Source organism: Lynx canadensis, chromosome A2 (assembly GCF_007474595.2).
Source record: "Lynx canadensis isolate LIC74 chromosome A2, mLynCan4.pri.v2, whole genome shotgun sequence".
Taxonomy (NCBI): domain Eukaryota; kingdom Metazoa; phylum Chordata; class Mammalia; order Carnivora; family Felidae; genus Lynx; species Lynx canadensis.
In genome coordinates this window covers 23,735,960-23,762,544 of record NC_044304.2, presented here as the reverse complement: position 1 = coordinate 23,762,544, position 26,585 = coordinate 23,735,960, and the positions used below count along the sequence as shown (strand labels likewise).

General features: G+C 42.1%; 1 protein-coding gene across 1 annotated transcript in view; it reads left to right on the top strand.

The window, feature by feature from the left end:
• The window catches only part of ERC2 (ELKS/RAB6-interacting/CAST family member 2), a 937,319-nt gene that overhangs the window by 763,850 nt on the left and 146,884 nt on the right, over nucleotides 1-26,585 (top strand). The window contains exon 17 of the mRNA XM_032592316.1: nucleotides 3,977-4,042. Coding sequence (XP_032448207.1) covers nucleotides 3,977-4,003 — 27 coding nt within the window. The 3' untranslated portion in view covers nucleotides 4,004-4,042. The remainder of the gene's footprint in view (nucleotides 1-3,976; nucleotides 4,043-26,585) is intronic.

The window sequence follows — 26,585 nt, the reverse complement described above, 5'->3', positions numbered from 1 at the left end:
CCAAGCCCATAGTTGGAAATGCCAAGAAGAGTTGCTTTGGTTGAACCCAGACACAGGGCACATCATAAATCCCATACTCTAGTCCTGCTTCCAGGACTTGTGCAGCCAAAGTTTGCAGAATCCTTGGGCTTGATGTTTCCAGAAAGTTCAGAGAAGGCATGTACTGAAGTAGGGTAGGGATAGGTCTGGTGACTGTATACACCAGACCCTGTTAGAATCAGGACAATCTGTTTGCATCCCTTCCCTCAAGAGAGCCAAGGTGAACTTTCTGGCAGAGACAGCTAGATGAATTCTCACAGAGGCAGTGGGCTGATTTAAAAGTGATGCTTCCATAATTTTACTCTCATTTTCAGTTAGGACAGGTGTGACAGTAAGGTCCCCTTTAGGGACCTAGTCCTCCAATTTCAAGAAAAAAAGCTAACTGTTAATTCTAATTGCAGGTGTTTTTGAAAAACTATTCAGTGATAAGCTAGGGCTTGCCTGCTGGTTGTAGCCAATACTTGAAAATAGAGACCAACTAAAAGTTTACACTGGGCCATTTATCATGTCATATTATAGAGTTCCTTCCCAGAGCTTCTTTGTTGGGGCTAACAAATGCCTCCCCCCCCCCCCCCGCAAAAGGAAGTCACCTGTCTTGTCAATGATGGCTCCTTCCTTTGTCCTTAGATCTTGTCATCAACATAGCCCTGTGAGCGGCCCATCCAGTGAGGAATTTTGTTTTATCTTAGTATTTAGAGAATCCCATTAGGGCCCAGCATCTGGTACTGCAGGATTTCCATCGAGACCCCATATAATCTCTGGAGCTATAGATTCATCCTGAGGTTATTTGATAGCTAAGCCTCCCAGCTCTTCCAAATTTGCTGTGTTTTATGGTCACTGTGCTCTGGTCTGTAGCCCACCTTGGATATTCCCATCCCCAGATGCTGTGGAAAAAAGTACACAGAGGACTGATGGAATAGAGGCTTTCTTCCCATCCAGATACTTTGGCAGCTCCTGGCATAGCAATCACTCAAGAAGGACACGCGAGGGAGCAAACACCAGGCGACATCCAGAAAAGCCAATGCGAAGTAGATTTGGAAACAGAGAAACAAGGAAACAGACTCTCCCAGACCTGATAGATGCATTTTGAAAGTCCCAAGAATTTCTAAATAACTTGGCATGAAGTTAGGGTTCAAGTGACATTTATCTGTTTCTTATTTTTTGGCTCCCAAATTTACATTTCTGTGCAGTAAGGTTGCTGAACAAATTAATATTTGCATACAGAGATGTAGGCAGTGCAGGAGTCAGACAGCTGTGAACGTTTGGAAATACTTGGAGCTCCCCCTCTGATTAGCTCCTGCATTTTTGTTTTTTATTCCCCAAGCGGACACTCACTCTGACCCAGATCACTTGGTGATTAGGGTCAATTCATGTTTAAGCTTTGAAGATTAGAGAGACCAGAAATGGCCACCACCTCCCCTTCTATTTTCAGTTAAAAACTTTCAACTTTAAAAACAAAAAAAAACCTGAAAAAATGCATAATATTCTGAGATCACTAAAGGAATTTATCCACATTTCTGCCATGTTAAATGTTAGCAAAGTTTATATTGGACTGTCATATTTCTTTACTTTATTCACCAGCATACAAGACGTCGATCTCAACATCTGGTTTTTAATAACCCTGGACATCTGGGAGCTCCTTTTTATTCCTATGGTGGACGAGGCACAGTAGTGATATTGGCAGTGTATATTTTCAACCTACAACTCCTGTCTGTTTCAATCATAATTAATTACCACTTTTTAATATATTTAATTTGCTAAAAGTGATTTGCATTAGACCACATTTCACTGTTAAGAAAATAGTGGTAGATTTTGGTGGCAGTGGCTTTCCTTTTTTTCTTTCTACTTTAAAATGTAAAACCCTCCATGAATGGATTTGAAACAAACTAAATGTGTACATGTTTGGGGTTTTAAATGCAAAATGAAATAAACTTCCCTGCAAGGAAAGTGATTTTACAGTCATTTAGACTAAGCGGTCAACAGGGGCTGTGGGCTGCATTTTAGGGAAACCTCCTATTTTGTTTTGTGACTGACAAATCATAGCATCGCTCTGTGCCTAGAGTTTCCCTATGGCAGTGACTTTGGGGCTCAAAAATGTTATAATGAATGCTAGGGCTTCCATCCAGAGAAATATACTTACACACATACCCACAACATTCTTCTTTGAATTTCAAGGAGTGGCTAGACCCCTTGAAACCCATTTGTGGATGCCTGGGGGTCCCTTGACTTGACTTTCCTTCTTCATTAGCATAAAAAGGGACATCAACTTTGCTTTTCTACCGGAACCCGGGAGGAAGTTTAATGAATATAAAAATAGTATTTCTCAAGTTATGTAGGGAAAAGAGAAGTTTATTGCCAGGAGCAATTGCTAGATTGTGTAGTGATTAATAAGCACAGATAAATTTTACAAGAGAAGACCCAGCTAAAATGATCAGTTGTACCTTATTTTTTTTTGCCAGAATATCCCTATCTAAACTGTCAGTGCAACACCGAGTTGTCCAATTCAGACTCTGTGCAAATCACTTGATAGACTCAAATCAGTCAGGGATTGTTAACCCTTTATGGGACATAAATCCCCTTGGGAATCTGGTAAACCCTGGCCCTCTTCTCAGAATATTTTTAAATGCATAAAATAAAATACATAGAAATACAAAGAAAACAAATTATATGAAAACTCACTTCAAAGGCCACAGATCTGAATGTTTGAGTTGATGAAAATCACCTTAGCCTGTTGGCAAGATTAAACTGAACTATATTGCTGTTTTTCTAGGTCAAAAATGGTGAAATATTGGCATTTTTATATGATTCAAACAAATATTACAACAACTTATGCAATAAGAGTCCAAATGGTGAGAAAATGATCCAAGTTATTTTTTTTTCCTGTTCCTAGTTTTCAAAACAAAGAAGCAAATCATGGCAAAACCTCATTTCATTGGGGATTTATTAAGGGACACAGCTCCCAAATTATGTGTGAGACCAAGATATGAACCACTCAGTCTTCTACACTTTGTTTCAGTCCTGCAGTAAAGAGTGAGAATTCTTGTTCAAAACATACCTTGGAATGGTAGATTTACTTCTGTCTCCAAAGATTCAATTTTTCTGCCTATTGGCCACTTCACTAAGTGAGGAAAGTGGCCAGAGCCATTCTGGAAACATTTTCAACAACAAGAATTCAGACCAAATAAGTTTCAGTTTATCCATAGTTGAGCACAATTCTTAAGTTAAACAAAACTCTCTTTCTACAAGCATTCTACTGAATTGAAAGTTTACTTTCTTCTCTTTGAAACTTATTTGATTGCAAATGTATAATCATTCCATGCAAATGTATAATCATTCCATGGCGTGTACATCCTCTTTTATGCTGAGAGCAAACAGAACCTGACAAATCAAGAAGATCACAGCATGTTTGAGCCTTTGTGAAATAACCAACGTGAATTATTGCATGCTACAAAAGTTTGTTCCACCCAAGGAGATGGAGTTTTTTTTTTTTAATTCTTCTTCAGCCTTTATTGATACTCTAAGCTTAAGAGAAATTAAGGGTATTTGATTACTATAATTACTTCTCTGCTTACTTAAAAGGTTTAATCTACTCCTTAGGCATATGCAATTCAGATTGCATGCTTTCCAAAAATATAATCATCTGCTAATGTGGACTAATTTTAATCTTCTAATCCAATCTTGACACAGAGTCAGAGCTGGGTGGGTGGAATGTTTTGTGTGGGGGTTGCCATAGATACAAAACTGAGTTATGTATTTGACAAGTCAGTGATGTGGAACTTAAGTTACTATAGATTTTTTTTTCCTCACTCTTTAAGATTAAAAAACAAAGTGAAGATCAGTGTGCCTTTCCAGTGCATCACGGTGTAACTAACCTTCTCTTCTTTCATTCCGGTGCTCCCCTCCTCTCCGTGCACCTCCCTACCCGGGCCGGCCACAGGATGACGAGGAGGGCATATGGGCATAGCCGGGCCTGTAAACCAAAGTTCCAGTTTTGTTTTGAGGGGTGAGAAACCATCTTTTATATCATTTTTCTTTTAAAAATTGCATTCTGGTGTTGTATTGTATGTGTGTTCAATTGTGTTCGCTGATGTTTGTGACTGTGCCCTGCTTCTGTGTTCTGTGACCACCCCCAAGAGACCCCTCCTTCCTACTACCCCTCCCCACAACCACATTATTGCTCTGCCGTGTTGGGGCTGGGTTGAGCACGATTCAAATGTTTCTGTGTTATTTAAGACATAAACTATGCCCTTGCTAGGATTTATACACACTTTTTAAGGCATGATTGTGGACTCAGAAATTGTCACTATTCTCCAGTAGCGGTTTTCAGCCAACTGCTTGCTTTTACCAGATATACCAGTGTGGTGTTGTGACTCTCATGTCCTGGTTCTGTCACATGTTTGGTAAGGAAAATAAAACTGTATACCTTCATGGAGCTGAAACTGTCATCTCTAAGAAGCCCATTTGATGGATTGTACTATCTCTTCTATGGCAGTTTTGAAGAAAACACAAGGATCAAGGCATAGTGATGGTGAATGGGTAACTGTATCTCTTTAAATGAATTAGAATAGAAATCTCAGTATTGGCAGGTTAGTGACCTTATATCTGTTGCTTTTTTTTTTTTTTTTTTTACAATTGTGCTTCTATGGAACTTGTAAATTATAAATTTTGCACATTGCATTTTTTTTCAGAGGGTCTGCTCTTTTAAAGGATGATTTTTAGCCATTAACAACCGGGCCGGTTTCTGTATTATCTGCATTATAATTGAACGGTGTTTTATTTCTGTATTATCTGCATTATAATTGAACGGTGGCACATGTAATTGCCACATGGTTATAAATGGAACATTGAATCCTAGAGCCTTGCTGCCACGAATCACACCTCTGCAGGATACTGCAGGTTGTTTAACAAGTCATTAACTCCCCAGAGTTGAATACCTATGGTTCCATAGAATATGCTGTTGAACTGATGATACTGTATATGACATTTTGTTCAGAACAAGGAATGTGGTCAATTGTGTGCCATGGTGATTTTGTATGGTCAAAAAGAACTCAATACGTGGTTCTTTTTCTGGGACAAGTGTGAAATGTCACAAATGTCTGTGATTAGAGAGGCAGTTCGGGGGGATAAGTTAGCAGATATGCCCTTTCCCAAGTCTTGCCTTCATATTACATGGTAGCGGTGCTTCGGGCGAATTTTGAAACAATAACTGGTATTGTTTATGTTTTGCCCATAAGTGACAGTTTTGTTGGTGTGTTTCACTGCTTAGTTAAACCTGTTGCAGGTCCCACCGGTGATTCAGATGGCTCTCTCTGGTGCTGTGTGGGAATACACGGTGGCAGATTTTCAAATACAACATCTTTCTGCGTAGTAAAGATGTAACACCTCCTGGATCCATTTGCTGCCAGTAGAATCTGTTTCTTGGTCACATCAGACTATCTATCTCTCCTCTTCCTGCTTTCCTGGGTAAAGGGGAAAACAGCACTGGAATTAACTCTTCCAGATACAGAGTGTTTCCAGAGGGAAGCTTGTCACTGTGAAGAGGTGGGGAAACCAGAAAAATTCCTAAGGTCCTATCTTAAAGACTCTCTCCCTATGTAGGAAAAACTTTAAGGGAAACATCACATTTACTTATGCAGAAAAGTTAATGCATGTGTCAACTGACCTACAATAACATTAAATAAGGAATAAAGGTTTTACAAGGTTAAAAAGCAAACGTGTGAAACCTGCCCACAGCGTGCATGGAACAGGTAGGCAAAGGAAGGTTCTATGAGTTTGGGGTGGCCTTGAGAAGAAAGAGTAAGTGCTACTTGGGGCTCTTCCATGAAGCTCTTTCTTCTACCATCATAAGTGCTGGGGTGCTGGGCTGTATTTGTGTCTCCTCCTGAATAGTAAAGATTTTATTGCTCTTTCACAAGATTCATGACATCCACCCTGCCATCCCCTAAGATAGGGCCCAAGTTGTCATTCTCAGGGTGGAACTGGGGCCAAGGCTCATAGAAAACCTTGCTTTGCTCAAGGCAAATGGAGACAACAGTGTTAAGCCCCTACCCCCTTTATTCTTTCATGAATTTCCTAACCACCATGTACCCCAGAAAACAAATGTCTTCTGAAAATTAGTCAATATATAATCCTACTTTAATATGTTATAATAAATTTTATAGACTTCTGAGGAAAACTACTTATCTTTCTTTATGACTCCTTTAAACAAGTTTGCTCAGATATCCTCAGGCTTTTAAAACCATATCTTAAGGATTTAAATAATGAGATACTGGGGGAGCCTTCCATTTTTGAACAGCCGTTGCATGTTTTGAGTCATATTACAATCTGTGGGGCCTAAGGAGACATTAAATTTATAACTAAAGATGGATAATAGTGGCACATTAAAAATTAACTGTTTTGAATATTTTGATTTATGGCCCTTATAAAAGAAATATTACAAGAAGTTATTTTACTAGCCATCAGTAATATGCTCAGAATAGCATCAGAAGTTTCTGACTTGAATCTGGTGTTTGGTGCTGAAATGAATCATAATTTGGGAAAAGCCGCTCCAAATATTACAACAAATTGGAATTAACATAACAGCCCTGACAGCTCCTCCTTTTTTTGCCACTTCCAGATACTAGCCCAGGCATGATTTATTTGTCTCACTGTGATCATTCAAGGGTGGTGTTTTCTGAGAGCAAAGTGAACTGGAGAAAGTTTCTTTTCTAAAGGGTTTCGACAGAGCCTAGAGTCAGGCTTTCTCCCTATAAACCTCATCCTCCAGCCCAGCCTTATCAGCATGTGACTTGTATAGTCCCCAAAACCCCAACCTTAGGACTCCACTCTTGCTTTAACACTCTGCTGTCACTGTCGTTCTTAATCATTTTTTATTTTGCACTGGGTTGTACAAATTATGTAGTTGGTGCAGCTTGGATCCAAAATATATTCCTGTATTCTGCCTCCAACTTCTCCGTACCCTCCCTGCTGGCTCCTCCCCACTCCTACTTTTCTTATGCCTAAAATTTACCTTTGGCTTGCCTTATTTTGTGGTTTTCTTGCAGAGACTCCATAGGTCACATTTCCAGCAAGTTGTTGCCCTCATGGGCATCCCTGTAATGTGTGTTCAATCATTGTCCTCTCGCCCCCTACTTTTGATTGTGAAAATGTGCTCCTGGAGCCCTTAGCATTTTCTGTCTTGCTTTGCAAGACAGAAAAAGCAGCTGCTTAATTCTTCATTACTTTCCTTCAGGAAAATCCACTTGATGTGGCAATCATTTATGTCAGCAAATAACTCTTCATTTCTACTGAATGGAAGTACTTTCCTTGGACCTCCAAGAGGCCCTTTGTTTCATGAACATTCAATGAGGTGGGGCAACAAGGGACCAAATCTAGGCACCTTATGAGATCTAGTGCCACACCTGCCTTGACATTTGAATGTTTGAGCTTTTACTATGAACTCTCATAATTGAGCAGACATAGAACACAAGATCACATTTATTTCTTAGACCACTGAGAAAGGAAGAAGTCTTTTTAGATTGAAAACATATGTAAATTTTTAGGACCTGATTCATAAAAATACAGATGTGGGCATTAACAAGTTTTGGCAAAGGGCCATGATGCTGGTAGGTGCATCCTGTTCAAAATGAAGAAGTGTAGTTCCGTGCCACCAGCAGATGGACACTGTTACGGTGCAAGTATGAATACAGAGTGCAAGTGTGAATCATAGAGCGCTTAGACACAAGGATGAGGTTTTTTTACACGTAGAAGCAGTGCTCAGAGGCCAGTGGAACTCCCTGTCATGGCTCCTATTAGGAAGAATGAGGAAGGAGATATTTTATTATGGCTGGAAAGTTTATATCCTTCTTGTTTTCTCTTGGTACAAAAGGTCTAAACACTAGGTTTGTGCTTGTACTGGGGCAAGAGAAATCCAGTAGCTGGAAAAGAAGTCGTGGAAAGAGCCTTGGGTTTTCAGTTTTCATAACTGATGTTCCATTTTCTCTGCAAAGTAGAGGTTTCCTTATACCTCTTGTACAGGGATACCAACCTCTGTCTCCTACAGCTGGATATCAGATGCATCTCCTCCTTGTGCCATTTTATTTCATTTATTTATCCATTCAGTCATTTTCATACAGTCATCCATTCTTTCATCAAATGGTTAAATTCTTGGTTATATGCTAAGAAAACAATGATAAGTAAGGTAAATATGTCTGCTACCCCATGGATCTTTCAATTAGTTGAGGCAAACAGACCACAAAGAATTACATGTGAATGGAAACTTTATACATTTGATTGTTGCTTTGATGGAAACCAGGAAGATATTGAAATTAACAAGAGGAAGCTACTTGGTTAATCTACTTCAGAAAGGATTTCAGCAAGCATCTCTCCAAGGAAGTGAGTTTTATGCAAAGCCTTGAAAGGAGGAGAGTCAGCAGCATCCGTGCCAAGATGTGTGTTTGGGAGGTGGTCCTAGGCAGGCATGCAAATGGCAGAGGGTGAGAAAGGGTTTTATGGGCTGAAGGAGCTTGAAGACCGTAACCCAGGATAGAAAATTAAGACAATGAGATGAATATGAAGAAGTGGGAAGGGGCCAGATAAGGTAAACCCTTTTTAGGCCACTGTAGAGAGTTTGGGTTTTAGCGTAAGAAAAATGAAAACATGAGAAGAAAATTAGAGGATCTTAAGCAGGAACATGGCATGATTCAATTTATGCTGTAGAACAAGCCTGACTGTGGTGTAGAGGATGAACTATCATGGCAGGAAGAGCAGAAGTAGGGGTTCTTCCATCATTTGTGAGAGAACTTGATGGTGCTGACCCAGGGGAGCAGTGGAAGAGATGATACCCAGCAGGGACAAGTGGATAAATTGGAGATGAGACTAGGAAGGGAAGCCAGCAGGACTTTGATGGACAGGTAAGACAAAAAACTAAATTGAGAACACCTCCAAATTTCTACCTTGGGCGTCAAAGCTGGGGCAGGCCATTGTTGAAGGTTGGGGGGCTGAGTAGGAGTCCTGTTCTGTTCTGTTTTCTCTAGGCATCCAGTCAGGCCAGAGGAAAAGCAGACTTTTGACCTCCCTCTTTTCTATTTGCCTACATATCAGCATGGGGATCTTTGGCCTCCCATTGCAGTGACACACAGACTGTCAAGTTTAAAGAATAGCTGAAGTCCACCCTCAAGAGTTTGTAGCTCCTCTGACTCTCAAAAAAAGGAAAAACTTGAATATCAAAGATTGCAAAGAAAACTCAGCAGTCATATAATAGGGAGACATTTGAGGCATAGTGGTCTACAGAAAATCAAGCTCGTGAAGTTGCAGAAGGATGAAAAGAACCTACAGATAGGAGGAAATGCCACTGGTGATTGTAGTCCCCCCTGAGATCCTCAGGCATCAAGAATTCTGTTAGCTGAGGCACATTTGTGAGATTTTGCCTGCTCATGAGGACAGGTTTCCCATCTTAACATTCTAAGTGTATTATTTCTAGTAGAAGAAACTTTCTATAACTTGTTTTCAGGAGTTCAGGTAAGATGTAACCAGAAGTAGTTTTGAGATGTTTCAGAACGACCATGATAAAGGCTCTGCTTACTTTCAGTGCAGAATTCATTCCTGGGCAAAGTGTGATCTTTTGCCTTATCTCTTCCCCCACTTTCTTTTTCTGCTTCTCCTTCTCCCTCTCCTCCCCGTCTCCTCATCTTCCTCCTCTTCATCCTCCCCCTCCTCCTCTGCTAGTCTGGAAGATATCTTGTAAAGCTGCTGTTCAGAGCTACAGCTTCTACGTCTTGCCCAAAGTTCTTGTAATCAATAATTGAATAAAAAAATACTTCTTCATCTCAGTACTGGTGTTGAGGCAGTGAACAAAATACAGTACCTACCCTGGAGGAATTGAGATCAGTATACAGATTCTTAAGCTGATATTTATGAATCCCCAAGGATCTGCAAGTCCCTTGACATGGCTAACAGACTTGGTTTTGGGTATGTGCACATCTTCCAAGGAGAGCATCTGTGATCCTCCACAGATACTCATGGGGTCAGTAACCCAGGAAAGGAGAACCACTCATCTATGAGAGATTGGGGTGGCTCATAATGGGGTCTCTGAATTTAGATGGTACTGGGTTTGGGTCCTTCTTCCAGCACTCTTTGGCTGAGCGGTCTTGGATAAGTGTCCTTCTCTCTGTGTCCCTCCATTTCCTCATTTGGGGAAGTTTGTGCACACCTCATAGGCTGTGGTTAGTATTACCTGACATGAGGCAAGTAAGACACCTGACCATGTCTGGTGCACGGTGAGAGCACAATCCTCATCAGAATATCACTATTATTATTACTAATAGGCTTGGAAGAGCAGACTCTATAAGCTGACTGAAGAAAGTAGTTGGTACTGTGGGATGGGTGGATTTGGGGGATAAGAGAAAACACAGAATAAAGGAAAACCAAAAGGGGAAATCTATTCCTGTGATCATAGCTATACAAGCCAGCTGCACATTTTCTAGCAGGTCTTAAAGCATGTTTACCCTAAAAAATACTCTTACATTACCTTTGATTTTAATGACACCCAGGTATAAGCAAAGGAAGTTTTGATTGCTGGAGACTCTAGATTAGTTCATATTTCTAGAGGAAGGTTTCTTCCTCAGCTCAAAGAAAAGTCGAGTGTATAACATGAAAAGTCAACAAATATTTGACAAACGACTATGAGCTGATGACTTGGAAGAGAAAAAAGAGGGTAATTATGTCTCAGTCCACCTCTTTCTGCTCTCAAGCATGATGGACTTGGGGGCTGGGGTAGAAGCTTTTAAGTAGAATCGAGAGCAGTAAATAAGTTCTTGTGGGTTTTTCTGGAACTTGTGAGGTTACCTGGCAAAGCAATGCATGTTGGCTTGGATATGACCACACTCTCAGGACCTGAAATCTGGCTGAGAAATCATAAACAAACAGTGGTGATAAATGACTGTGGGCCAGAAGCAAGAGGTGTCTGGTGCAGTGTTGTTGCATTACACTACATCCTTCCTGTGCCAGGGCTGGCGCACAGGGAGTGCTCCAGCCTCTCCCACCCCTTTGTCATTTGCTCTAGAGTACAGTTCTGGTCTGCTCTTGTTTAACCTCTTTATTAATGATCTGTAAAAGGGAGAGAAGAGCATGTGAGGGAAAGTTGCAGATGACACTAATTTGGGAGGTGTTGGAAACACTAGCGAGGTCAGAGAAATCACACAAATGGCCCCAAAGAAGGTTAGGAACATGGAGGGAAAGTAACAAATCTTGGAGAGTCCAGACGCTCACATCTGGTGAAAATTAATCTGAAACACAGATATCGATGGGTGGGAGGACTATGGAAAACTGAAGGATAAAAGAAAAATAATAAACTGAGTGGACATCAGGAAATCTAGCCATGGGTGAGAGCAGGGAGAGAAGTGCCAATGGCAGTTAGCACTGTCCAGAAATCAGCAGGTGCCAGAGAGACATACATCACTGTTGGTGACAACCCTCCCCATAAGTTGTGTCTTACACTTGGGACATCATAATGTTGTATACACTCTTTTCCAGAGAAGCATCTATGTTACCAAGAATATGGAAGAAGTTTTTCAAGAATACAATAACTAAATGAGGTCAAGGCACCATTTAATGTTGGACGTAGATCCAGAATTCCCAGTAAGAGTCAGCATTCAAACACATGGCCAGAATGGCATTTTCAGACAAAGCATAAAGGATTTCTCTTGGAATATTAAATGTGGACTTGAGAAGACTGATACATCTCATTCCTAGACTTGGGGACCCAGAGTAGACACTTCTCAGAGGCCTACTTTGGGGAGCCATCCAGTTGGTAGGCAATGTTAACAAGCTGGACCAGAATTTTCTTGGTAGTTCAGGGTGAGGGACCCAAGCCCCATCCCTTTTCAACCATATCCATAGCCCCAACAAAATGGAAAACTGAGATGATAACATCCAAACCAAGGGTGCATATTTATGACCACCATTAGATATATGAACCAGAGTGTCTATATTCCTTCCAGCTGGCCACTGAGCCATCCATTGGCTGGAGGCTGTTGGCCACACCCAGGTGGGACTTAACTCTGTCCTCAGGCCTTTTCCCTATATACCTTCCCCAGAGTAGCATGCTGCCTGCAGGAGAAATGTTGACCCACTTGCTTACCAGATGATCTCATGAAACCCATTTTACCTGGGTAGCCAAAAGGCAGCTTCCCCGTGAATGTGTCCATCAGACGCTTTGTGATGGTAATGTCCATTCCCTCTAGCCTTATTTTCTAGCAAATGTAATGCAAATGCTCAGAATCATAGCATACAACAACTGAGAACTTCCATCTTGCCTGGCCCTGATTTAAGCTGCCCCTATCTGTCCCATACAGATCCAGCACTCTCAAACACCAGGCCACACTTGCCAGCTAGCTCACAGGGCTGTTCCCATGGTGACAAAAATCACTGAGATGCTGAATCTGCAGAAGGAGGAGCTCTGCCATTTCTTTCAGCCTTCATGAGCTTTCCACAGCCTGGGGGTCAGCCTGGCCACTGTGTGCCCAAACAAGTCAGGTCCCTCCGGTCATGTCTGAATTGGTAGTCAGGATTCTGCCTGTCTCCAAGCATTTCCTTAGTTCCTTAGTCACTGTATATGCACAATGGGGCAAACAGAGCTCTCAGAAAGATGTAGAAGAGAGGTTGTTTTAATCAGTTTGAAAGAAGATCATTTCTCAGAGAAACCTGCTAGACCAAGAATAAAAAGGCAAATGCCCAAATGGCTAAATACATTGTATTTTCATCCTTCAGAGGGAAACATAGAATGAGGCTCTGAAATAAAAAAATCACAAAGATCACTTTTACCAGAAAACCTGAGCTTCTTAAAGCCATTTTCCTCATTTTTAGTTTTTATGTTTATAATAGAAAACTTAGAAAGTTTAATGAAGAATCAGGAAAAAAGAAGTTCTTAAAGTCCTCATTCAGAGAAAGTACCATTTTTAGGTACCTTTTCCTTTACAGATATGATCATGTAAGCCTATACTTGATGGGGATAACTCCCAATTTTGCATAGCCTTTGGTCCTAAGTGGTTGGTAAGTACCTTGGCTCTAGAGTCACACAGACCAGTTTGAGTACTTGTTCCATCACTTTTAGGTGCTGCCTTGGGCCTTTTTTTTTTTTTTTTAAATTTTTTTTTTTTCAACGTTTATTTATTTTTGGGACAGAGAGAGACAGAGCATGAACGGGGGAGGGGCAGAGAGAGAGGGAGACACAGAATCGGAAACAGGCTCCAGGCTCTGAGCCATCAGCCCAGAGCCCGACGCGGGGCTCGAACTCACGGACCGCGAGATCGTGACCTGGCTGAAGTCGGACGCTTAACCGACTGCGCCACCCAGGCGCCCCTAGCCTTTAAAGGTAGCTAAGACTACTGTTGTTATTTACTCAGTGTCACTGAGTAATATCTTTCCATATTGACAAATTGACATCTGTCTACAAGCTTGATTTCTTCTCTGCACTGGGCAGTTGGGACAGCCCCTGTGGGGAGGGGAAGGCACACAGCAGCTCTGGGGAGGGTGTGAGAGTAATGAATGCTGCCCGGTGCATTTGTTCTTGGCAGTGTGTGAGGCTTCATTGTTCAGCACTAAGGTGTCAGCCCAGGAGCCCGGATGCCTGTGGCCACCCTGAGTCAGCATGTGGCCTTGCTGATCCTCCAGCATCCATTCTTCTTTCAGCACACCTTGATCTCTGATGTAACTGCATTATTTGAGAGTAGTTTCTATACAAATCCCTCAACAACAAAGAAAATCAAAACCCCTCCATGATGAAAAAGAGAGTCTCCCCACCGCCTCATGACACTGGGTTGTGCCCAGGCTCTGCATGTTGGTCTTTTTGCTGCTGTTGTGGGTTACTTTATGCTTTAATTAACTTTCTGGACTTGTATCTGCTGGTGCCTGGGCAATAGCTTGGGAGCACGATGAAGTCACGTTAGAGGAAATCCTTTGCTCTCCTTTGTCCAAAGATAAAGACACACTAGGAAATGGAGCGTGCCTGTTTTGGTCTGAGAGGTTACAGCTTGCTTTAGTAACCGCATCTCCACCAGCTGATCTGAATTCAGCCTCACAGGTCCTTCACTATGATTGGCGACAGAAAAGAGTTGTCCTCCCCACTCATGGAATGTGGAAAGGAGAGAGGGAGAATGAGGAAGTGTTCTAGAGCCAAAGAGCAATCTTTGTCCGTTCTTATGTCAGATAAGGAGGTTGACAGTGTGTGAGGGTGCAGGGCTGAGAAGCGCCTGATGAATTTTCTCCATGTTATTCTTCTTAAAAAATTATGAATTCATTAACATTTTGCAGAGGCCAGACTGTTAAGTCGTTTCCATGCTTCCTGGAAGAGTGTGAACACCTGGTCTGAGGCTCAGGACTCCCACCCACAGAGGCTTTCCAGGAGCTTTGTGTAACCAGGAGGCTCCCCCTGTGGGCCAGGGCCAGGGAAAAATGGGCTCTCTCCATCTCCCCCCAGGGCCAGTCACTTTCCCAGTAAACACCGAGGGCAAGAGTGGCTAAGGAGAGACCTGTAGCCACACCGAGGGCAAGAGTGGCTAAGGAGAGACCTGTAGCCGGGCAGCTTTGTGCCTGGTCTGCCCATCCTTGGAAACATCTTCCAAGTTCTTTTCCCACCTCTCACTCACACAGCTCCCTTACTAGTTTAGAGGAAATCCCCAACATCTGTCCTGATTTTCATCAGATTCCCCATCAGCCCTATGAGGGTGGCAGGCAGGTAGCACTATGCCCCTTTTACAAAGGAAGAAAGTTGACTCCTGGTCACCTGCTCCTTCCCTGGTAGTAGTAATTCCATAAGGATTTCCTTAGAGCATTGATGGTAGTGGATGTTAACAGACACTATTTTTAAAAATTATAATAATAACACTTTATGTTCAAATAAGTGTGAGCAAAACTGTGGAGTAAAGAGAATTAAATAGGTTTCTTCAGTTCACGCCTTTCCAGACCCTTTCAAATCTCCGCTCCAGTCCTCAAGCTCCCACCCAGCCCCTCTCATGAGAAAGGGAAAGTGGGCCTGCTTTCTGAGAATCGTGATACAGCCAGCAAGGGCTCCATCATTTTCCCCCTCTCCACCTCAGGATTTTTCTTCACTGACCACTTCTTCGCTTTCTTCTGGTCTCACCTTCTTTCACCTCATCTTTTTCCTCTTTTTCTTCCCCTTTTCATGAGTTCAGGGTTCATCCAGCACATACAGGAGTTCATGGAACAGGGGCAGAGCTCTACCCCTAAACAGCTGTGTGGCCTGGGGCGCATTATTTAATCTCTCTGAGCCTCAGAGTCCTCATCTGGAAAATGGTGAAATTACAGTTTTACTTTCCTCCCTTGTGCAGTTCTCATGATGATCAAATGAGACAGTGGTGTAAAACGCTAGCCCAGTGCTGGTACATAATAAGCATTCAGTAAATACCAGCCCCTCTTCCATAACCGTAATGTTTCCCCACTGCCACCTCCTCTGATTTCTTCGCTGATCACCCCTTACAGTGTTGCAGCGTCAGTATTTCTGTAATTATTTATCAAGTATGTGCTGTGTTATAAAGATTTAAATGTTTACTCATTGGTTGTATCCTGAATCACATTGGGTGCTGGGCACCAGTCTGACTGCTGTGCATCTGTACGCAATACCGGAGGAGCAAACAGAACCAGTGTCTCTGGGGATCTTCATGCTTCAGACCAAAAGCCCTTTGCTGGAACGGTTGGACATAACTTTCCTAGGGTCAAGCAAATGGTCTCAGCAGCAACAACAAAAATATGCACCCACAAATTCAAAAGCCTTCGATACACAGTCTCAGTAAACTAGCAGAATGAACAGCCAATTGGAATTAGATATATGAAGAGGATACATTAAAACTTTTCAGCCTTTGCAAGAAATATCACCACGATGGGAAGTCAGGAGACTTTCCAAAAGAGGCCATAAAGCAAGGGAAATTAAAAAGAAAATGCTAAAATTGCCTTTTTCCCTAGATATTTGCACTGTCTTATCTTGGCTGATCCAGAATAGATAAAGGAAATACTGGAAACAGCTTGTTGAGAAAGGCAATGTTGCATCTTCTTTGCCTGCAGAAAAGCAAGTACATACTTGCAGACTTTGGAGTGTTCTTAGAGAGGCTTGCAAGAATTGTGCAAGTAGGGTATGTTCCAGAAGATTAGGAGTCCTTTGTGTTTCGTGTTTCATGGTTGCCAGCAGCTGGCATCTTTCAGAAATCCCGTGAAAAGTGGGCAGAGCTCCTTGTGCACACTTCTGAGCAGAGGGTTAAGGAGACTTCGTGTGTGACTCTTAATCTTGTTGGGAAATTTTAGGGTGAAAAATGTAATTACATCTGAAATGCCAACAACCCAGGCCAAAGGAATGTCTCCTCTTTGGAAGGTTCTTTGTTGATGAGATTAACAACTAAGCTCTCGTGCTCCTGCCTACAAATTATTCAGATTATTTGAAAAGAAATGAGAGAAGATACTGGGAGGAAAAACGCCACACACCACATTATGTAGCACTTAACTAATGCTCACCTGTTCAGCAATGAGTTCAACAAATATTTATCAAGTACCTATTGTGTGTAATATAACAGGAACTACACAAATGAGGTTCCTGTTCTTCCTGAGTGATTTTACCCAAGTAAACTATGTTCTCAATTATCTGTCAGTGGTAGCTTATGAGAAGAATTCAAGGACTCTGCAAGTTTAGCACTGGGCAGCTCCCCGTTGCATGGTCTCTATTGCCACCAATTCCATGTAGAGATAGATAACCGTATACAATTCAGTTGCTGGACATAGAAGGCTGTGTGATATGGCCTGAACACCAGGGCTGGAGGCGGAAAGGGGTAACACATAAAGGAATTAAAGGAAATAGGACAGTGATACAATAACATTGAAATGTGGGGTCATAGTCATTTAACTGATCCTGTAGAGCAAGGGGTAAATAAGCCATGGAATCCAAGTCATGATGATGGCAGAATTTGGTCAGAGGTGGAGAGCAGCCATTATTGAATGTCTCTTTTATCCACCTGCAACTCTACTTAGGCTTCCACCCCAACATGTAGATCTTAGGTTGCCCCACTTTACAAAAACCCCCGAGGTCACACAGCTAGAAGGTAGAGAGCCCAGGCTGGAACCCCATTACTCTGTCATTCACCACCACACCAGCCACTGTATAGCAAGGGGCTCTTCAGACCCAGCTCTTTAAACCACATACTGAAGGGGCGCCTGGGTGGCGCAGTCGGTTAAGCGTCCGACTTCAGCCAGGTCACGATCTCGCGGTCCGTGAGTTCGAGCCCCGCGTCAGGCTCTGGGCTGATGGCTCGGAGCCTGGAGCCTGTTTCTGATTCTGTGTCTCCCTCTCTCTCTGCTCCTCCCCCGTTCATGCTCTGTCTCTCTCTGTCCCAAAAATAAATAAACGTTGAAAAAAAAAAAAAAATTTAAACCACATACTGAAGTCTCTTCCCAGGTGAGTTAAGTTCCAAAAGTTTGCAGGACATCTGACTCATGGTTGGGAAATCAAATAATTATATATATAATACATACAAATATCCCCCACTTTTCAAAAGTTTGCATTTCACCACTTTGCTTTTGCAAAAGACCTACATTGCCACCTGTTTTCACTAAGCAAAAGAAATGTAAAAAGTATTTTCGCTTTTGCAGGAAAAGCAAAAATAGCATTCAGCATTTGTTTTGCAGCAAGCCTGTATAGAGGCAGCACACATCCCTTGCAGTGAGAGCTGCCCACCCAGCCCCCTCTCTGGGAACCACACTCAGCTCCCCAGCATCAGGCTGCCATCGCTTTGACTTGGATCTGTGAGCACCTGTGCTTTGTCTTGATTTATTTTGTGCATCTGTTAGCAACATGTGTCCTAAGGTATCAGAAAAACTTAAGAGAGGTTATTTTGGGGGTCTGGGAAGGCTAAAATAGTTTCTGTATAAATTAATGTTAATTGCTTCTTTACCTTACACCATTTTGGTTTAGAAAAGGTTTCATAGGAAACTTTCACATAGGGAAAACCTTTTAAACAGGTTGGTAGGTGCCCAAACTAACTCACAAAAGCCTATGTCATGTTGCTAAAATTCCTATCCTTACAGAGAAGGTTGGGAGACAACCAGGAGATAATAGCCGTAATGTAAGAGGAAAAGCAATAATATTGAATGAAAACTTAATGAGGCAGTGATTGATCTTGGGTTCTGATACTTTAGAGGTGGTTTTGTTTAAAAAGAACAAGAGAAGGCAGTGCCCATCTCATGAAGTTGTTTTGAGGATTAAATCCATTAAACCATGTAGTGTCTGGCGTCTTGTCAAAGTAATGTAAATGCTAGTTGCATAGATAAATGGAGACCTTTGAGAAGATTCCAAAGGGAATTTCTGAATACTTTTGAAGGTTTCAGAGAGGATGCCCTAAATAATTTATTCTGCCTGATTTTACTTTTGTAACAAGGGAGCTTCCTTCTATACCGCAGCTTGCCCTTTCATTTGTGCATATGGTAAGTGCCCAAGTCACACATTCATAAATCCAGCACTGCCCACCTCAGCTAAAATTATAGAATAGTACATTTGAGCAGCAGCTACTGAAGCCCCGTGGTCAGACACCCAAATTCCAGCTTTGGAAATAATAAGGGTGACTATCCAGAGTACTTACAGCGTGCCAGGTACTTGACTTAACACATTGTCATGTACTAACTCATTGCACCCTACCTCTCCCCAAACAAACCCAGAATGTGGGTATTATTATTATTATTATTATTAGTCTCATTTTGAAGATAAGAACACCAGACCCTAGAAAGTTAAGAAAATTTCCCCAGGTTGCAGAACGAATAAGCAGTGGAGCTGGAATTTGCACATGGGCAGTTTGTCTCTGGAGGACACACTCTATGCAGGAATTCTCACCCTCAGCAGTATTAACATTTGGTGCTGGATACTGCTTTGTTGTGTAACTGTGCAAGGTAGGATGTTTAGCAGAATCCCTGGTCTCTACTTGCCAGGTACCAGTAGCATCCCTGTGCTCCTGCTGTGACAACCAAAAAGGACTCCAGAGACTGCAGATGTTCCCACAGTGGGGGCAAAATTGCCCTTGGCTGAGAACCACTGCTCTACATCCAGATGCACTCTAACTGGGTGACCCAGGAGAATTCCTGGAATTGACTTAGAACATTATCAGAGTTTAAACATAGGCTAAAGCAATTTCATAGATTTGACAGCCATGAAGCCACCTTCTGCACTACTTGGAGGAAGCAGAGCTTTCATGTGGAGGGAGGGAAGGGAAATTAACTCTCTGAAAATGCCCATGTGTGCATGTATTAAGATATAGAAAAAGGGAATGACAGGGTGTGCGTGGTGCATGGAAAGACAGGATGATGGCATCCGCATGGTGACATGAGAGGGTGAAGATGTTGGTGTCGAAAGGAACACACAAATCTGAGCTCTTTTGGCTCTTGCTAATAAGTTCAGAGACTTGGTTCAAACCTCAGCTCCACCACCGATGAGCTATGTGACCTTGGGCCAGTCATTTAACCTCATAGTTTCCACTTCTTTTTCTACAAAACATAGGCGATGTTCGGTTCTACCTCATGGTGTGTTAGGAGTTCCTAAAAGTGCCTGTCATGCATACTGAAAGGGCTTATTAGATGCGAATCAGTTTTCCTGGCCACTGCACTTGAGGTTGTGATGTTTAGTGGTTAAGGATCTGGACTCAGACTGCCCAAGTGTTGATCCAACATGGCCATGTGCTAGCTGTGTCATCTTGATTGAGGAGCTCAGCCTCTGTGAGACTCAGCTTCCTCAGTGCCTATCCCTACCTCCCAGATTTGATGTGAGGAGGCTTTGAGATGATGCACATGAAGCCTCTGCCCAGTGCATGGCATCAGCATGAGTGCCAAGATGGCACTTTCCAACTTAGGATTTATATTAGTTTGTCAGGGCTACTGTAAAAAAGTACCCCAAGCTGGGTGGCTTAAACAACAGAAATTGATTGTTCCACAGTTCTGGAAGCTAGAAGTCAAGAGGTCAGCAGGGTTGGTCCCTTCTGAGGGCTGTGACACAGAATCTCTTCCATGACTCTCCCTCAGCTTATGTTGGTTTGCTGGAAATCTGTGGCATTCCTTGGCTTAGAGATGCATCACCTGGCCTCCACCTTGATCTTTACAGAGCTGTCTCCCTGAGTGGGTATGTCTGTGTCCAATATTCTCCTTTTTATAAGGATGCCAACCATGTTGGATTTGGGTTGCAGTAAGTCCTCATCTTAACCACTTCTATCTGCAATGACCCTATTTTCCAATACAGTCACATTCTGAGTTACGGGGGGAGGGGAAGGCTTAAACATACAAATCTTGAAGGCATGTGATTCAACCCATACAAGGATTCTGTGAATCTTTTTAAGGTTTCTTGTAGCTCTGAACTCCCAGGAGGGATTATTGAAGTCTGAGTAGTTTGGGGAGACCAAAAATGAACCTCTAAGAACAGGATAAACAACTATTTCAGGAGTCAGAAAGTGTCTGTTTTGTTTTGTTTCGTTTTACTTTTAAAACTTGTTTACTTGGTTGCATCTTCTCTGTCCTGTGGGGCTAATGATGACTACCTTCACCCCTTCCCTAAAAAATTTATTCCACAGACTGAAGAAGAGAGTAGCTGTCAAGACACCTTGAAATTCTAGGGGTTCTGTCTAGGTGCATTGTTATCATCCTCACTATTTATCAGGAATAAAGGGAAATGTTGATTTCTGTGTGTATTCATCGTCTGTTAACAGGGCCTTACTTCTCCATCCCTGCTCGCCTCTCCCCATCAAACACAGACCTGCTGCTGAAGTTTTCAAAAGCTCCCTGTGTTGCAAGATTTGAGCAAACTTGATCTTCCAGGTTTAACTTAAATATTGTTTCCATTTTGAAGCCTGTCATGTGGGTGTACCACAAAGAGCGTTTGGTTTTCCCCCCTGAAGCCCTGGGCCGCGGTATGTAGGCAGTAACAGAATACTAGGAAGAAAGAGAGAGCCTGAAATGGATCCTCAGGCTTTCAGCTTGTGCAGAGACAAAGCAGGATGTAAGTAAAACCATTACTTCTCCCTCCTGATCAAAGGGGAGATGGTAACCCCGCCCCTCCTCCCCACCACCCAGCAAGCAATTAACACAGCCTGGCGTCTCCTCTGGAGTGATGGGATTCAGCCCGCAGGACCAGCTCTGGCTGATCAGTGGTTGAAAGTGGGGTGCCCTGTGCGCCCAGGTTGAAAAATGCATATATTTGCAAATAGAATACATTCTAAAACTGTCCAGTGAGGGAGACACACAAACCAACCTTGTTAAAGGATTACTCTTTTCATCTGCATTTGATGCAGATGTGAGATCAGAACTTGCAGCAGGACCTAAAAGTAAAAGGTTAAAATTGCAGTAGCCAAGTAGACTAGCTCCTCTTGGATTTTACAATCACCCAGAATCTTATTAAAGGCAGATTCTGATTCCTCAGTTCTGGGTGGAGCCTGAGATTCTGCATTTCTAACAGACTTTCAGGTAGGGTTGCCAGATTTAGCGAGGGAAAAAAAGATGGATGCCCAGTTAAATTTGAATTTCCTATATATTTATCTGGCAACTCTACTCCCAGGCAATGTAAATGCTGCTGGTGTGCGGACCACACTTTGAATGGCAAAGGTGTACATCATCAAAACATAAAAATTTGATGGAAACATGAAGTTGAGTTAGAGCATGAGCATCTGGTACAATTTAGAAACAAGTTGATGGCTCGCAGGATAGTCACACTACAAAATGTTGTTCAGTTGTTGGCAGAAACAAGCCAAGAGCAGCAACGAGTATGCTTACATCTCCAGAAATGGGGTTCCCTGAATTCCCCGGCTTGGAGTCCAGGGGCCAGTGTGTTTCTCATGTTCACTTTATGTAGTTATTTACTTAGTCACTTCTTAAATATTGGTAAATTCCAAGTGAAGTTATGGCTATAACAGAATAAAAGAGTAAAAGTAAAAACAAAAAACAAAAGGCTTTTTAAGAGCTACAAATAATGCAGAGTTTTGTGCTTGAGACCTTGGCATGCATGACATTTCACCACATTCTGCCTCCCTTCCCAACTGGCCCTTCAGAACGAAGGGGCCACATTGACTCCTGCAGCTCAGCCCCTGACAGGTGATCTGCAGAGAAAGTGAGGGCTAGGCTTAGGTTTACTCTGACGTTTGACATGCAACTCCAAGGCTCTCTTCCTTTGAAGCTAAGGGAACAGATTCCAGCTCCTTTGAAGCTACTTGGCCACCAGAGCAGCCACTTACAGGTTTCAGGAAGGTCGGTACTGGGAGGGAGTTTAACAATCATTTATTCCAGCCCCTGAACTCCACAGATGGAGGGATAGGAATTATGGAGAACTTCCTCCTCTTCTGAGCCCTTTCTTCTCGGACTACTCTGGCATGCATGTTGTGAGAGCTTTATCCTTGGGGGCTGCATAGAGTGAGAATCTGGTTTTGCAAGGGGTCTTGGTTTGTTTTATTTTAAAGTACATCAGGATTGCCTGTAGTCCAGATCTTCCTTGCCTATATTCTATAATGGAATCATTTCCCTTCTGTCCATCCATTCTTGAGATTAGGTTAAATCTGATATATATGTCCACTACAGTTTTAGTAAGCTTGACTTAATCAAAGGCAGGTAACATACTTCCCCAAATTGAATAGTGCCATGTGTTGTATTCTTCAAGTATTTATTGAGCTCCTACTATGTGCCAGGTCTGTGGAAGGCCACGTTATCTAGAAACTATCTTCTCTTGTCCAGCCTGTTTTATGCTTTACTCTACTGTAGCAATTAATAAGCATGGGATTTCCAGGAGCACCTGGGTGGCTCAGTGGGTCAAGAGTCTGACTTTGGCTCAGGTCATGATCTCACAGTTCATGGGTTCAAGTCCCACATTGGGCTCTGTGCTGACAACTCGGAGCCTGGAGCCTGTTTCGGATTCTGTGTCTCTCTCTCTGTCCTTCCCCTGCTCATACACTCTCTCTCTCTCAAAATAAATGAATAAACATTAAAAAATTTTTAAACAAAAACACAAAAAATAAGCATGGAATTTCCAGCTGAAATGCTCAGAGACTATTTGTTTTAGCACTTTGGCAGGCTTTGATTTCTGAAACACTTTCAAATAAGACCATTTCTCAAGTCCCATTTGTAGAAGTCCTACATGCCCCTACTTCTCAGTGGTAAGTCTAACCTGGTATATTTCACCAAATTTTTCTAGTCTGCAGTTAATTCATGATTCATTTCTCATTGTAAAAGATTTAAGCTATACTGAAGTAAGCAGCTTAAAACCTGAATGCCCCTTTCCCTCTACCCCCCAACTCCGCACTTATCCCCAGAAGCAGCATACACTAATCCATTGGCAGATATGCCCTTTGTATGAATTTGCAAAATATATGTACGTTTACAAAGTTCATTTCTAATACAAACTAGATCATATTATACAGATTCTTCTGTGATTTGCATTTTTCACATAAGTATGCCTTGCTAAGCTTTCCATTTAGGTACATGTGAATTTACCTCATTCTTTTCGAATAGCTATAGAAATATTCCATGGAATTCTCCTGCCAAAGTTTATTTAACTAGTCACATTTGGTGGGTATTTAGATTGTTTGCCATTTTTGTTATGACAAACAAGACTGTGGTAAACAATTTTGTGTATATGTCTTTGGACATATTTGCAAGTATTTCTGTAGAACAGAAACCCAGAATTTTAATTTTCTACATCAAATGGGTTTAGTAAGCTGATGAGAATGGGATCAGTTGCCAATTGGCAAATACATTCCAACCTGAATCTCAAGTTTCTCAGCCCACACTGTCTTGTTTGAATTAATTCCGGATTGCCCAAGAGTCTCCTATGTTTGGACACTGCTGGCTGACATTTGAAAGCTGGAGTTGAGCATTGTACATTAAAAACCTTAGAGCTACAATATTTAAATACCTTAAAATAGTATGTATTTTATTGGGCAGAAAGTGGAAAAGAGAAGAATAAAGGGAGTTTCCCTGATAAATGGATTTAAAACTCCATATTGAACAGAATAGTTAGTCTCTTGGGCAAGGAGGTCGGTTATTCTTTTTGAAAAGAACTTCCTCATGTTTTTCTTCCTAGTTGAGCCAACTTCACAAAACAGCCAGAACTAAACACCTAGTGTGTGTGCTGTGTTGACATGGATTTTGAAGCAGATTTTAAAGTAAAACTAACAGGGTATGGTAAGCAAAATCCATAGACATCTCCCCAAGACTCCCACTCTTGGCTATTCAGTCAAACACTAATGCAGACACTGGGTGAAGGCACTTTGCAGATGGAACTAAGGTAACTAGTCAGCTGATCTTGAATAAGGGATGTATCCTGGGTCATCCAGGTGGACCCAATGCAATGACACAGGACCTTAAAGTAAGTAGAAGAGAAAAGCAGAAGAATCAGAGAAATATAGTGGAAGAGGAAAGAGAAAGGAGAGGTGAGGCAGAAGGAGAGGTCAGAGGTATGAGAGATTTTGAAGATGGAGGGAATGGGCCACGAGCCATAGAATACAGGAGGCCTCTAGAAGCTAAGTATGACTCCTAGCAGACAGCCACCAAGGGAAGTCCTGCAACTACATGGAACTGAATACTGCCAAGGATTTGAATGAGCTTGGAAGTAGATTAATGCCAGACCTCTAGAGAAGACAGCAGCTTTACCAACATCTTGATTTTGGTCTTGGTAGACCCAGAACAGACAGGTAATAAGTGGATTTTTTTAATCTGCTAAATATACAGTAATGTATCATGACAACAATAAAAAATGAATACAGGGATTGAACCAATGTCTATGTGTTGGGCATAGCAGAAATAGACCCATAGGGCAGGCTGGTGTTTCTTATTTCCTAACATCTGAATCAGGGCAGGGTCCAGTGTTATAATATGAAGATTAGCTCGCATTTTCTAAATGCTTACATGTGATAGGTGCGAGGTGTTCTGCGTGCATTCCCTACCTTGTTCTTTACAAATGGCCCTGCAAGAGTTGGTGCGTTTATTATTATACAGTTTTATAGATGAGATAACTGGGCCTCGGAGAGGTTATGTACCTGGGAAGGAATCACACGGCTTCTAAATGACAGGGCTGGACTCAACCCCTTATCTATGGAACATCACACCCAAATGTACACACACGAACACTGTATTTCACAGTGGTGTATACCACCACCACCCCTGCAATTAATATGCTTCCATAGGCAAAATCACTAATATTTAAACTCTTGCTAAACATTCACATCCAAGAATGCCTTTTGTCACATAAAACCTCTTGACCTTGTTTTAATGCCCTTGGAATACTACACCATCATATGCTGAGCAAGGAGGAAAAAAAAATCAAAGTTGGATGGTCAAGGAAACAAACTCCTGCCCATCCCCCACACCCAGACTCTTGAAGCCAAAGCACAGTGCACACTCTTATATTTCTCTTCAAATCCTTGGAGGTCCACTTGCTCTAGATTGTGTTAAAGATTGTGCTCTCTTCCCTGCACCAGGCACTCAATTCTAGAGGTGAAAGTTGTGATGGAGACATTTTTATACCTTGAACATAAACATCAGGAGCCAAAAGGAGTATCAAGTGAAACAAATATGGGGCATAACTGACATTTTATCTCGGGGGGGGGGGGGCAGTACGCTGATTTGATCTCAGTTGTCTGTGCAGAAAGTGTGACCTCAAATTCAGCTAATGGAAAGTCTGAGCATGCAAGACCCCTCGCGTTCGTTCCATCACATATTTAAACACTTAACACATATGAACTGAGCTTCTCTCATGTGCCAGTTTGCACTGGAAGCTGAGGGTACAGTGATCAATAAGGCAACCTCCATATTCATGAATCTTCCAGGCTAGAGAAAGAATGGATAAGCAAGTAATTGCAGGCTGGTACAAAAGATGCTGAAATGGAGGAGGTACCGGATGCCATGAGAACATATGGAAGAGGTGCCAAATCCAGATTTAGAAACCAGAAAGAGTGGCCTCTAAATTGGAGCCTAAAGGAAAGGTAGAAGGCAGCCAGGAAAATATGGGGTAGAGGGGAATGTTCCAAATAAAAGGAATATCATAATATAGATCTGATCTAGAAACATACACATATATTCATAAATATATCTGGAGTATAGACAGCAAAGAGTCAGAATGGCAAAGGATGATGAGGCTGAAGATATCAGCAAGGACTGAAGTCAGAAAGACTTTCTACTATTTAACAAGTGTGAACTTTATTATAAGGGAAACCATTGAAAGAAAAAGCTGAGCAGAGACATAATCAGATGTGGATGCTTTAGAAGGATCCCTCTGATGGAATGGTCAAGAATGGATGGAGGAGAGCGAGTGGATACAGGGATACTGTTCGGCAGCTAGAGAAGTGTGGTATGTATAAAGGAAGGGTAGGATTAGAGATGGAGAGAGGCAGCTGGATTCCAGAGATATCTGGGAAGGAGAGCCAACAGTATTTGGTTGTCGACGTGAGGGAGTCTAGGATGACAGCCAGGCCTGACTTGGCTAAATCGTCATCCAAGTATCGTCCTGGGCTGACACGCCAGAGTGTCTGTGGAGGTGAGATGGAGTTATAATTTGT